The sequence below is a fragment of the Podarcis gaigeae genome (genome assembly GCF_964106915.1).
Source record: "Podarcis gaigeae genome assembly, chromosome: 5".
In the NCBI taxonomy this organism is placed as follows: domain Eukaryota; kingdom Metazoa; phylum Chordata; class Lepidosauria; order Squamata; family Lacertidae; genus Podarcis; species Podarcis gaigeae.
This window is the reverse complement of record NC_139681.1, coordinates 54,665,133-54,680,149: the sequence shown is the minus strand read 5'-3', so window position 1 is coordinate 54,680,149 and position 15,017 is coordinate 54,665,133. Positions and strand designations below refer to the sequence as shown.

Here is a 15,017-nt window from a genome sequence, read left to right as displayed (position 1 = left end):
TTTCTTCATATGGTGAGCAAACTAGGGACATGCTAGCTAGCCTTGTCATCCCCAGCATGTAACTGTCACTGGTCCTACAACCATCCAGGCTATGGAGGCAAATGTCTCTTTGGGTTCCAAGTCTTCTCGTGCATCTGTTGGTTCAAGTCCCAAGTGCAGCTCTTTTGGGCAGAGGGGAAACTGTAGCTCCATGGTAGAGCCTTGGATATAGAGGAATTGATATGCCTTGCATGTAGAAGATCCCACATCAGGTTGCAGGTGAGATCTCCACTTGAGATATCTGCCTTGAAATACTTACCAGGCAGAGGGCCTTCTCAGTGGTGGCGCCCTCCCTTCAGATGTCAAGGAAATAAACAACTATCTGACATCTGAAGGCAGCCCTGTTTAGGGAAGCTTTTAATGTTTGATGTTTTATTCTGTTTTTAATCTGTTGGGAGCTGTCTAGAGTGGCTGGGGAAACCCAGCCGGATGGACAGGGTATAAATAAATTAATAATAATAATAATAATAATAATAATAATAATAATAATAATATTACTACAAAGACCCAGTATAAGGCAGCTTCCTATGTGCTCTAATGTCTATGGGCAACAGTTATAAATAGAAGGACCAATCCATTTTGGTTCTCTCTATTTCTCATTTTTCTATTTTTAAATTCATTTCTCCACATTTTGCAGGTAATTTGTATGGTTTAAAATAATGAGAAGAATCCTCATAAAATCCACCAGCTTTTTAGTGTGAATTTCTGCTCACAGATGGCAGAGACAGTTTCATATGCAATTTTGATTAACGGATACATTGTTGCAAGTAATTTTCACTAATATAATGAATATTTATGTTATTTTCACTAATGGCTTCACATTTATGCAGATTTTTCTGTAATATATGCATTTTTGTAAACATTGCTAGGCTCGAGAACTGCATCACAGAATTGTGATAAGTGCAAATTTTGAAGGATGACTATGTTTCAGTTCTCATAGTAGGAATTGGATAGATTTCAAATGCAAACTGAATCAAATTTCTTCTTTCTACATTTACATTGTTCCCGGTTTGTTTGTTTATTTATTAGATTCTTCTGGACTAATTGGGTATTAGAACACCAGCTTGCAACTATTCATTTATTTTATTTGTAATAATCCTTTTCCCCCCCATGATATATTTTTTTAAAATATATGTTTACCATTCTAACCATAGGCATAAAGTTTAAAACCAGAGAGACACTGCCCTTTCTTGACCTTTAAAGCATATGCAACTGATCATGTGAATCAGCTTTCAGGAGCACTAGGGACAGACTAGCCCTCTCTGCCCTATAACTGAATACCTCCATTCTCTGTACCTGCTTGCCTTAGACTGCTGGGAGCCACAATTACTAAGTCTGCTTGTGAAAATTTTGATTCTAGAAACACTGCGGAAAATATGAAAAGCTATGCCGCTTGTGATCCTGCTGAGAGTCTCAGTAACTTTTTTGCATTCTATTCCAATGCTGTACACTGTGTTGATCAAATTATGTGGTGGGGAAACCCATTCCCATAGAGGAATGACCCAGACAACGACTTTTCCTTTGTAGCTTGTGGCCTGCATAGGCAAATAGCTGCTCCATCAAGTGGCCTCATTAGCTTGCAAACAAAGTAGTGCACAGTGAAGATGGGCCCCTGCGGAATCATCTTCTGTCAAATTGTAGCAGATTGCATGGCCCTGTGTTATCAGAGACCCCCAGAGCCTCTCTGGAGATATTACCAGCACTCAAGTGTGTTTGCAGTGACCTTTACAAACAAAGAAGGCCTGGCCTCCCCACCCCACTGGCATTTTCATAAAGATGGGAAGAGATAAGAGGCTGAGAAGGCAATTTCATTTCTTTCATATTGATTTTGGTTATTTTGGTTGTTGATATTTAAATATTGATCTTAATCATTTCTGTATCCTTGTTTAGCTTTTGTGGCATAATGCTGAGAACTGCTTTATATAAATAAATAAAAACTCTCAAACAATATATGTGTGTGTGTGTGTGTATGTAAAGGTTGGCCAACAGAACTTTGTAAATTTGGTTTTAAGGTTCAATGGGCTGCTTGCTCTTTATATAAAATCTTAACTTTTGCATTTAAAAACAGTGCTTTTTTCTGGGGGGTACGCAGGGATACACATACCCCTAAACATTTTGTGAATCTTTGTACCTTTGTCTATTTACTGTATTTATTTTCCCCGATTTGAACTATAAAATGGTGGCTTTCTTGCCTCAAAATTAGAGTACCCCAAACATTTTTTAAGAAAGAAAAAAAAGCACTGCATATATCAGCTTAGGTATTTTCAACAGCTTCAAACTAAAGCTTAGTATTGTGTTATAGTTCTTTCATGGGCCCAGTATAAACAAAGGCCTGTTTGCACACTCTGTAAATCCAATCCTTTGAGAGCAAACGGATTATGTGAACAGGGCAGGGGCAGCAAACCCCCAAAATCAGGACCCAGCATGGAGCTGAGCGTGCTGTGGCTTCAGTGGCTCCTCCTCCTCCTGTCATGGAGGGGAAGGGGGGGGGGAGAAGCCCCAGCCGATGGCAGTGGCAGAAGGAGGAGGACAATGAGCAGCCACTGGCCACTGAAGCCATGTTGCCACCATGTTCCTGGCTCCTCCAACATCCTGATGTAAATTGGGGGTGGCACCTCTGCAGCAAGGCTTCCCTGTGCTCACTAATATACAGCCCACAGGGACTTTGTTGCCTAGGGCAATGCCCACTTATCAAAAGTCTTGTTGCTCCTTTCAGCCCGCTGAGCCAATTCCTTCTTTTACCTTTCCCATTCCTTTTTCCTTTCTAAGGCTGCAATCTTCTACACAATAATAATAAAGAAGTACCACTGAACTAGGTGGGACTCGCTTTCAAGGAGACCAGGGGTTGCCCACCTTTTTGGGCTAGTGGGCACCTTTTGAATTTTAAGAGAGTGCTGGGGGGTGTTAGCCATCACAAAATGGCTGCCATGGAGGTGCCATGGCAAAACACAAAATGGCTGTCATGGGGGGAGTGACTGAAAACAAAATGGAAGAGATAACCACCCCTGACAACCGTGTGCTTATCGTGGAAAGTCCGCTATGTCCTGCAGGTCCTGATTATGGACAGCACTCACACTGGTGCCTCTCATTTTGCCTCTTTCCAGTGTCTAGAACACTGCTCTCTCTGCCCCCAATCTAACCTCATTATTTCATCTTCCTCCCAAGCTTCCACTATTGTTCCATCAAACTCCATTTCCTCTCAGTCCCTAACCTTACTATACCTCTCCACCCTTCAACCAGTCAACTTCTCCACACACATCCACCCCCGCCAGACCCTACCTTTACTCCTTCTCCTTCCCCTACTCTGTGTGGGTCTGTCTGCATGCATCAACTGCTCCTCAGTGTTAAGTGTGATCTGCCTACTGTGATCTTAGCTTTGGCTCCACCTGATGTACGTACTCTTTCCTTCACCCACCAGTCCCAGAAGACAGTAACCACCACTGTTTGGTGCCAGGTCTGAAGCAGGATATAAATACATTAATAAACAAATATTTCCAATATTTCATGCGGAATCAAAATTGAGAAAGCACAGCACAAAGTGGTTGCCATCTCTCCTCCTGCCATACTAAAGAATCATACTAGGTCTGGGGCACTGTGGAAGATGCAAAATGGCAGTCATGCTGCTAACATAGTTGCTATTGTCAGTTCTTACAGCAGCAACAATAAACAAATGGCAATCTGAGGGAAATTGTGCTACTGACAACTGTGAGCCTCAGCCTGGATAAAAAGGAAGAGAATTTTCATCCTCCCTGGAGAAATTCAGTGAAATTCAGTGTCTGCAGTTACTTTACTCACAGATAGGCTGGGGAATTTTGAGAGACCATTTCCTCACAGCATTAAGATGTCCTGCTGAATTTTTTTGGTACCCATTTCTCTTTTACTTTCATCTTCCCAAAGAATAAATGTTAATATAAAAGTGAACTACTCCTTCTCTTAGCAGGTTTCATAGTACAAACGTATAAGAAAGAAAGAAAGAAAGAAAGAAAGAAAGAAAGAAAGAAAGAAAGAATCTTTAAAATATTTCATATACCAATGTAATAACATACAATTTACATGCAAGTACATGACAGCACTGTCTGCCCCCAGGCTGTTTTCCACCTGCGCTGTTACTCGGAAAATCCCCACATTCTGGTAGACGTGCTTGATCCCATCTTCTGTGGAGCTGAGATTGGCATACGACACAGCACTGCCGTCTCCAAAATCCACACGGATTATTGATCTTTGAATGTCACCCTAAATTAGAGAGGTAGGGAAGATAATTAGTATGAAATAGATATGGAATCCAAGGCAATTTGAATATTTGCCATCTTGAAAGGTATTCAGGTGTACAAGTAAAAATCTACATTTATAGGGATCAGTCAAAACCTTACGTCTGGTTCAGCAAAAATTAGTTGGGGGGATTTTGACGAAACCATTGAGGCAAAACTAAAGGAGAAGAATGAAATTTTTTTGGGGTAGGCAAAGTTATTCTGGGGAGGGGGCTTCTTGCCTTCTTTCTGTTTAAGAGCCCCTGCCAAAATCAGTGAATTAGAACACAAAAGTAGAATCTGCCAGTCCTGACACAATTGTTCTCTGCTCCCAACCATTTCAGGGATTCACAACATGAGTTGAATTGTGACTCCCAAAATTGCTGCTCCTAATTTTCAGCCTGCGAATGGGATAGCAAATTGGAGGCAGCTGTTTTGGCACACTGCTATAATTGGGTTTTGGTGAACCACAGAAACACTTAATGCTACTCTGCCTAAACTTCCTCGTTGATTGCCGTATCTGGGAGACATTCTGCAATGCAGTCAGATCTCAAAAATGGATCTCAGAATGACAGGACTGCTTGAATGTGGTCCAAATTGTGTATGCCACAAAAGTCAGAACCCTAAAGATGCAAAATCTCATTTAGGAATTTTACAACAAAGTGACTGTGTGTACATATATGTGAATGCGTATGTGTATATATCTGTGAGAGAAATGTTTGTTCATGATGTCATTTTAAATATTGGAAAACCATTATTACATCCCAACTTAATCTCATGTGGCATAAACCCATGCGTGTTTAATTTGGAAGTTAAGTCCCACTGTGTTCAATGGTGCTTATTCCAAGGTAAGTGTGCACAGGCTTGCTGTCTATGTCCCTCACACCCTTCAGGAAAACACCTGGCATCAACTCCAGACGAGCAAGAGCTTTCCTTGCACTGCTGATATTAGCAGTGAAAAAGAAAGTCCGCTTCTGCTCATGGCACTCTTATTGTAGGCTTTTTTTCAGAGAGAAGTCATGCCTCTGCTGTACCAAATTATTCTGGAAATGTAGGATAATACATTGAGGTCACATAATGTACAAACTGTCTCTTGTTGGGTTATGCGTAGAAGTGTGTGCAAACTTTATTTCATTTCATTTTTAAAGCCTCTCACAAAAACACATTTTTATCTTGTAATGTGGTAAGGGACTACAGAGAAATAAGGTACCTGGAGAAAGCAAAGTGGGTTTAAAAATGCAGACAGTGGTGCTTTTTCTGGGGGGATGCAGGGGTAAACATACCCCTAAACATTTTGTGAATCTTTGTACTTTTGTCCATTTACTGTATTTAGTTTTCCTGATTTGAACTAGAAAATGGTGATTTTCTTAAGTCAAAATGAGAGTACCCCTAAACATATTTATTTTTTTTAGAAAAAAAGCACTGGATGTAGGCATCACAGGGTTCAATGAAACTTGCTCCCAGCACAAGGTGTACATGGTTATAGCAGCCTTGGCATAATATAAAAAGGACTGAGAAAAAGATACTGAGTCGCTTCTAATATATCTTCTTCTTTTTAAACCCTTTTAATAAATTTTGGTGGGCCAAAGAATATGCTGAGTCTACAGCTGTCCGAGGAGCATAAAATCACTTCGGAGCTCAGCAGGACATGGACTTCTGATTCACATCATGGCTTCCTGCTGAGAAAGGTGCCTCCTTCCAGTCTAATTAGAGGAGACCTACAGCTGCCATTCTTCCAGTGCCTCTTTCACAAGATGAATTTCCTTGCTTTTTCCAGTTCGTTCCTGTGAAAATTATTTAATCCTTTGAACTGAAAATGCCTCCCACCTGTCCCTTTACTGAATACACAACCTGTAGTTCAGGATTTAACACATTTCTAAAAGGCAATGTTTCAAAAGCTGGCATTTAAGAATTTCAGTATTTCAGGGCAAGCAGCTTTTATGCAATAGTGTGACGAGCAGGACAGATTTTTTTCTGTGCCAGCAAAGAAAAACAAGAAGAGGGGCAAAAAGAGACCCCCAAAACTTAACGTTTCTAAGTGTGTTGAAAGTTGACTTCATAGTTTTACAGCAAAGGGGACAGGTTGTTGTTCAGTGGTATAGCACTTGATTTGCATACAAGAGAGGTTCCAGGTTCAATATCTGCTGTTTCCAGATAGAGTGAGACAGAGTCCTGCCTGAAACCCTGGGCAGCCAGTTAAGAGTCAAACCAGATGGAACTAGATGAACCAATAGTCTGACTTGCTATAAGGCACTTTCCTAGGTTCCTGTGTTGCTTCCCACAGCTCTTTTTTCCCCTGCATCCCATAAATTGGTCAGAACATCTTTCACAGTATTGTATACATAGGAAATGCATGATGTGCTTATACCACAGGTTGCATAAAGTCCAAACGGTTTGAGAACACTTCTGTAATCAGGTGTTTGACTAAATCACAGTGTAGGGTGTCCAGGAAATTACAGATAGAAAGCTGCACAAGAGCAACTCAGTAAATATAGAATATCGCTAGGTATGTGTAACTGATACCCATAATAAGGATTTCTACAGTACATGAAATTACAAAAGACTGATCTGTATCTGTCATCCCCCCCCCCCCGTCATTCATCACAGTGACAAATGTAGTGCTAGACTGAATAGTTTTGTGACTCTGCTGAGCTCAGATAATAAGGTAGGCAGTAAAGGGAACACATTTCTCCCACAGGTTTTACATCAATGCATTAAAGCTGTGATTCTAAGTGTATCTTAATCATTTCTTCCCCAAAGTCTCCTTAAGATGGTCCTCTATGGCATCCAATAGTGTTCAAACATTCTCTGAGTACCTGAATACTTATCAAATATTCTCCAAATACTTAATACTGAAAAGCACATGCTTTGTGTGCAAAAAGCCCCAGGTTCATCCCCCGGCATCTCCTGCCTGATGGAAATACTGCTGTCTGAATCCCTGGATTGCTGCAGTGAAGGAATCCAGAGAGGGGCAAGTTGAATGGGGGCTTTTCATAGAGTGGGCACAATCTGATGTTCTTGCTGTTGTGGCTGCACTGCACCAAGCTCCCTGCTGCTTTGCCCTCTCTCTCCCTCTCTCAGTAACCAGCATTGGGAAGCCAGGTCAGCAACACAGTCCTGCCTCTACTGTTCTGCCACCTGCTGCTGCTTGTATCCGTGCATATTTCTTTTTTTAAAATGATCTGTTTATGAATTGTTCTGTGCTCTCTCTACGAGAGAGCTGCATCAACAAGAAGCATAGCATCCAGATCAAGGGAAGTAATAAAGGTAAAGGACCCCTGACAGTTAAGTCCTGTAGCAGACGACTCTGGGGTTCCAGCACTCATCTCACTTTAGAGGCTGAGGGAGCCGGCGTTTGTCCTCAGACAGTTTTTCTAGGTCATGTGGCCAGCTTGACTAAGCCGCTTCTGGTGCAACGGAACACGGAAACCAGAGCAGCGCACGGAAATGCCGTTTACCTTCCCGCTGGAGCAGTACCTATTTATCTACTTGCACTTTTTTTCTGGTGCGCTTTCGAACTGTTAGGTTGGCAGGAGCTGGAACTAAGCAAGGGGAGGTCAACCTGTCGCGGGGATTTCAGCCGCCGACTTTCTGATCAGCAAGCCCAAGAGGCTTAGTGGTTTAGACCACAGCACCATCTGCATCCCTTAAGGGAAGTAATAGTCCCACTCTATTCTGCTGTAGTCAGACTACACCTGGAATAATTGTGCATCCCGTTCTGGAAACCACAATTTAAGAAGGATATTGACAAACTGGAATGCGTTTAGAGAAGGGAGACCAAAATGATCAAGGGTCCTGAAATAAAGCCTTATGAGGAATGGTTGAGGAAGTTGTGTATGTTTGGCCTGGAAAATGAGGAGACTGAAAGGAGCCATGATAGCTATCTTCAAGTATCTAAGGGTTGTCACATGGAAGATGGAGTCAGCTTGTTTTCTTGTGCTCTAGAGGGTAAGACCCGAACCAATGACGTCAAGTTACAAGAAAGGAGATTTCAATTAAACATCAGGAAAAACTTCATGATAGTAAGAGCTATTTGACAGTAGGCCGGACTCCCTTGGGAGGTGGTGGACGATCCTTTGAGATTGCAGAGTTGTTTTGCACAGAGTTGGACTAGATGACCCTGGGGTTCATTTTATCTCTCCAATTCTGTGATTCTATGATTCTAAGCAGTTTCCAACCCTTCCATCAACTCAACGTGATTGGAGTGCCCGGAGGAAATAATTCACTATGATTAAAAGCTAGCCCCATCCATCAGAATAAGAGATCCTCTCCCCCAACTCTCCATCACCTTCCCTCTTGAGCTCTGCGGGGCTTCTTTAGTTGGGTCCAAACAGAGTCACTTGAAAATGAAGTGATACCCCTCAAGGCATCTTGATAATAGAACAATCTAATGAGGTAAAATGAGAACCTTCCTTGAATTACCCCAATGCACCTTGTAATTCAGGGTATACACAGAGCTGATGCACATGCCTAACCCATGGCTATATAAACAAGCAAGGTGTTAAATAATTAGCTGCATTTTATACCTGAATTCTTCTCACAGCCTCTGAGATTCTTTACACCTATGGATTCCAAAGTAACAACCTGGCCCATTTACAGAATATGATTATAACTTGATTACGTGTAAGTCATCCATGGAGTTTCAATGTGGGAGGAGATGATACTGCTAATTTTAATCATCTTAATGAGGACAACACCTTCAAACAATCAATTTCAGTCTCACCCAAGAGGCTGCAAGCATGATTTTTTTCTATGAAGTGCTGGGCCTTACATGTAAATCAAAGTGTTAAACAATGAGATGTAATCAAAATGTTTTTAAATCTAGTCCCAAGCTGCACATTTAATTGGAAGCTTTCATTTAAGCAATGACTTGTTATCTCTTTATCCTTGCAGATGTTTAAAACATGTTTTAAATCAGGTTTTGCAACAGGCAGTTGTTGTTTCTCCTCGGGTGTCGTCCAGAATGTAATTCTCAAGCATGGTCATTATGCAGATTACCGTAACTCAATTTTTTCAGCCCATAGTCCAGTGCAGAGATGGTGCTTAACTGGTTTTTAAGACACCTATAACATAGGAATTTTAATTTCTCTCTCTCTCTCTCTCTCTCTCACTCACACACACACACAGACACGTCTTGAGCCAAATTTGGTAGCAAAAAACTTTCCATGTCTCAACACAAATATACCCTCTATACTTATATGCTATCTTATATTGTGTAAATTGCTTCAATTCAGATGCTGCAGTCAGTTTTGTACATCTATTTCTTAAACATGTATAAAGATGGGAACCGATGGGTGAGGTTTTCTCTAGATTTCTGCAGAGTGAATGCCCCATCTTAACTCCTTGCAAATGCACACATTACTATCTTGCAAATGCACCTATCATAAAAGTATCCTATGAGTACTTGCATTTGATAATTTTGAGTTCAATAGTTGATAAAATGGATGTCATGGTCTTTATTATCCCTTGGTTGCCTTTTCACCAGTAGGTGCTGACTTTTCAAATCACTAAGATGTGGGATTCAAGAAGAATATAACTGTCTGTTTCAGCATGGAAACTAATCCTCAACCAGCACTTCTTAAGCAAGACTGGGTGTCCTCCATGCCTTGTGTAAGTAACAAATGGTAGTTGACAGAATGCATTGTTTCAGAAATGTACATTTTTCTATATCCTCTAAATGCTGGCTTTGCCATTTGCTTGGCAATATTTGCCCAGGTAACTTCACTTTCGGGTCTACCCTTCAAGGAATTGTGAAGGGCAAAAGTGGAAATGAGCAAAGGTTACAGAAGTTAACGAGGCCCTGCTTATTGTAGCCCAGATACACAGCTCATATTTATCAAGCCATTAATCAGTTAAATCCCACTGGCCAATTAATTGTGTTCACTTCTATCTATTTTCTTCTAAACGATTCAGACTCAAAAGCCCCAGTGGGAAATGTGTGAAAGACAACATACCTCCTCCAGCTGCACCATGAAGGTAACATTGTGCCCTTGTTCTGATGTCAATGTGCCATCTGAAGTGACAACTCGAAGTCCTCGTGGGGCTTTGCCAGGACACTGCTGAGGCTTGGCTGTGTACTGTTCACGCACACCATCTGTGCAGTTATTAGATACAACCTTCCTATACCTGTTGAAAGTGGGAAGCAGACACAACAGTGTAAGGAAGGACCACTGCAAGACTATTTACGCTTAAGACTATTTACGCTTTTTCAAGACCACCACCACAACATCCCAGTTAGTTTAAGCAAATCATAGCAATAACAGCAACAGTTATTATTTCACCATTTCTTACAGAAAAGTCTCATAGCCACTCACAACAAATTAAGAATGCACAGATATAAGAAAGCAGCCAAAATAAATAAGACCATTAATGACGCTAAATGTTAATCTGACAGCAATCAATAATAAGGAATTTTAAAACAGCATAGGTTGCATGCACACTTAAAAGCAGATTCAAAGCAGATTCTCTCCCTCAAAGAACTATGGGCATTGTAGTTACCTCTCACAGAGCTAAAATTGACAGCAACTCTTAAAAAAACTACTGTGCCGTAACTCTTAGAGAGGTGTATGTTTGCTTTTCATGTGCTTTAAAGGTATAGTGTTTACACAAAATGGGGAGAAGTGGAGAAGCAGAGATGCCAACATTTCCAAAGCTCTGGCACTGATGTCAGCCAGAGAGGAAGGATAAATATTACTTTCTTTTGTGCCAGCTCCAGACTGGCACAGCAGGGAAGGCTGGGTCATATGCATCACTGGTAGCTAGACTGTCTTAGAATCCCTTGGCAAGCCCCTCCGCATTTAAAGCCTTGCTCTGCAATAGACCTGATGAACAGTATGAGGAAAGCTTAACAACCATTCACAAATAATATTAACAACTAGATTCTGGTAAGTCTGATCTGAAAACAACTCACCCAGTGCTGTTGAGATAACTCTGACCAATGCTGCAGTCTTTTGACAAGGAGGATGGGTTGTACCAAAATGCAGGCAAGCACTGGCCATTGCTGTGCCGCTCAAATCCATAGTCACTGGTTTGAATGAAGGAGAGATTGTTTCAGTGTTATGCGAATTCGAAGCACAAAATTCTGAGAAATCATGTTACAGTGAAGCCTGCAGAGGTATACCACATTCATATAAATACAGCCCTGGAAGCTTACTTTGTTTTCTGCACATATATCGATTTCACACAGGTATACATACATCTGTCTACAACTTGAGGGTGGTGTTCTACAGCTCTGGGCTTCCTGTCTGCATTTGCCTCAATCAGTAATCATGGGCATACATAGAAGTTGGTCAGATTGGCTCCTACCAATGGCTCAAAAACCATACCTCCCCACTCTGGCTTGGAGTGGATAGGAGCCCCCCCCCACCTGTTTGCATGCTCAGACAGATGGACCAACAGAGGAGGAGGAGGAGGAGAGGCAGAGAAGAGCAGACACGACCTCGACAGCAATGGAGAAAGACACTGGCAGAGCGTGAAAGGTGAAAAAAGCACAAACTTTTTGAGTTTCTGGTCTCTCCCGGCTTCAGAGGCACCAATACATCTCCTTGCCAAAGGCACATGTGGGATGGGTGGGGGTGCTGATATAGCTCCTTGCCAAGGGCAAAAGGAAGCCTAGGTATGGCTCTGTCAGTAACTATACAACATTTGAGCCTGGTTGATTTTGGATTATGACCATTCATTTCAGTATCATAATTTTATCAGAAACTACTCTTTAGGACCCAGTGGATGGGTAGGTCAAAGCACAGTGAATATGTACCAGACTCCTCATGCATTTTGTCGCCTTCACTTCTCTGGCTTGTTGTGTGATGTTGGAAGTTATCTAGAGGATAACTATGGCCAGAGGAAATGAAGCTGCCTTATATCAGATCTCACCACTGGTCAATCTAGTTCAGTAGATTGTCTATTCTGACTCCCCACTAGTTTCTAAGATTGCCCCCCAGTTTTGATATCTGAGATCCTTTTACTGGAGATGTCAGAGGGTGAATGTGGGACCTTTGGGGTGCAAATGTGTGGTCCACAACTGAGCTGAGTGTTGTCCCAGGAATTGCTCAATTTCCTTTGAAAACAAGTTATATGCAAAGGGAGGGGAGAATGAAGGCTGAACTTCTGCTGAGAGTGCAGAAGAAAAGGTACAGAGGTAGAGAAGGGATGATGCAGTTAGCACTTGTTGGACAGCCCTGTCCAGTGCGATTTTTTTAGAAAAAGATGTTCTGTAACTCACAATAAACACCCCCCTCATTCTTTTAGAATGGCAATGGTGCCTACCTTAGAGGTGCCAGAACTCAGCTCCATGAGTTCCAGCTGGGAAAAAAGCCCTGATCCCATCGTTCTTTTTGGCAGTGGAATTGAGCCAACATTTTCACTTCACTCTTTCATATGTATAACATTCCTGAGTCTTTTTGCAAGCATGCTAAACACTGGTTAATTGTTTTGCAAACAGATACTTGGTTACCCAAAGGATGCAAAATAATTTTCTAAGCATCCTAAGTGGAGAGACAGCATAAAGGCTATTGAAATTATCATTCCACAAGTGATAAAACTCATTTTCATTTATTTATAAATGAGGTTTCTTTCCTCTGTAATCTGATTGTCAACACACTGAAATGCTTGTATTGCTGAGGTCTCATGTATCAATATAATTAAAAAGCTGTAACGCTGCACTCTCACAGCATGTTCAATAATCAAGTGAAAGGCAGAGCAGCAAAATATGCAGAAAAGAGATTACGTGTTTAAAGCCTGATTCAATCAGTTTGAGTTTTTATGCTACATGCACCCTTTCTTCTAGGCAAGGAATCCTAGATGATATCGCTCAGTGCTGGATATGGATGAAACAAGTCCTTAATTTTGAAAGGAGCAGAAGCAGGGCTCAAGCTGCCCTTTGAATTGCTTTGGGAGTCCTGCCTTAGTTAAGATGTTTTGAGAGCTGGATGTAGGTGAGAGAAAAACACTCTGCATATACTCAGAGATGCAGATCTTCATATATTCCAGGACTGAACTCTGTCAATGAAATCATGATTCAGACCTCATAGTCTATGATTCATCAGTAATGAATCGGTATAAATATGCAATTCAATATAATGTACCAATATTATATACTATAGATTACTATGCTATATAACTCCACACCCCCATAATATACTGAACTGGTGGATATGGGCTATATCCCTTGGTTGAGGCAATTGGACCCCTTCAAATCTCTATCATTATTGTCAGGGCCACTTCATTTGTATGTATGTTTGTATGGATATGCTCTTATTCGGATGCTTTCTCCACCTCCCCGCCCCCCTTTGTTGCTTAATAGTGGTGCAAGGGCACTTCCAGAGAGATTGCTTATTCACATAAAATTTGGTTGGCATCCCAAACTTTCCAGCACAATTATCTCATCCCTTTTGTAAGTGCAAAATGTCTGATTAAAAATTTGGAAAGTGCAGGATAACAACCACTAGCTGGCAATGTTGTGTAATCTCCGCTTGAAGATGTCACGATGAATGTTCACTAAACAGGTAACATTGTACAACCTTGTGTGAATGTATCGGCATGATTGCCCAATGAAAGGCTGTCTGGAAACTCCCCAAAATTCCTTTAGAACAAGCACTAGGAGAAGAGGCATGTAGACTCAAAGTAAACTTGAGCATGGAAGCAATCTCTTGTAACTGAGAGATTGCATGCATCCTTGCTTGTTATACTCACTAGTGTCTAAGTAGAGCATTCTTGATGGACTGTAACACTTGCCCTGGCAGCCTTGGATTTGCCATTTCCAGGACCCCTCCATCTATATTAAATATCTAGTTGCCTTGAGAATCTAATGTTTCCCAGGGTCCATCGCACCTAGGATACAGCTGAAATAAATAAAAAATTGTCCAGTAGCACCTTAGAGACCAACTAAGTTTGTTCTGGGTATAAGCTATAAGGTTGGGATGCAGGTGGCGCTGTGGGTAAAACCTCAGTGCCTAGGACTTGCCGATCACATGGTCGGTGGTTCGAATCCCCGCGGCGGGGTGCGCTCCCGTCGTTCGGTCCCAGCGCCTGCCAACCTAGCAGTTCGAAAGCACCCCCGGGTGCAAGTAGATAAATAGGGACCGCTTACCAGCGGGAAGGTAAACGGCGTTCCGTGTGCTGCGCTGGCTCGCCAGATGCAGCTTGTCATGCTGGCCACATGACCCAGAAGTGTCTGCGGACAGCGCTGGCTCCTGGCCTATAGAGTGAGATGAGCGCACAACCCTAGAGTCTGGCAAGACTGGCCCGTACGGGCAGGGGTACCTTTACCTTTACCTTTTAAGGTGCTACTGGACAATTTTTTATTTATTTTGACTGTGTCAGACCAACATGGCTACCTACCTGAATCTAGGATACAGCTGTAGCAGCAATTCTGAAGATGCAAGAGTGGGAGGCGTGGGAGCGACAAAGGGCAATTTGTGTGTTTGCAAGACTAGCAGAATAGATGTACTGGCATGGGGTACTAAATTCTTCTCCTGCCTGAACCTATCTGGGAGAAGAGTCATTGGGGAAAGGAGGTGTATGCATGGAGGTGAAGTGTGGTTTGTGGAGAAGGTTCTACAATTCTCACCTGTGCACACCTTTTGGATTCCCTCCTGGCATCTTCACTATATAGCACACCTCTTTACCCTGACCTTTGACACCTGAGATGTATATTTTTAGGTTCCACCTTAATTCTGAGATTGTAAGTTGTTTGAAACTGTTTGCCCAGGCAGGTGCATTATATGGCTCATG

The 15,017-nt window shown here is 41.9% G+C and overlaps 1 protein-coding gene across 8 annotated transcripts in view; it reads right to left on the bottom strand.

Annotated features, from left to right (window-relative positions):
• The window catches only part of SORCS1 (sortilin related VPS10 domain containing receptor 1), a 435,672-nt gene that overhangs the window by 97,084 nt on the left and 323,571 nt on the right, over nt 1–15,017 (bottom strand). For all 8 annotated transcript variants that reach the window (XM_083741539.1, XM_083741538.1, XM_083741541.1 and 5 more), the window contains exons 17-19: nt 11,197–11,310; nt 10,241–10,412; nt 4,086–4,272 (exon numbers count right to left, since the gene is read on the bottom strand). In XM_083741539.1, coding sequence (XP_083597665.1) covers nt 4,086–4,272; nt 10,241–10,412; nt 11,197–11,310 — 473 coding nt within the window. The remainder of the gene's footprint in view (nt 1–4,085; nt 4,273–10,240; nt 10,413–11,196; nt 11,311–15,017) is intronic.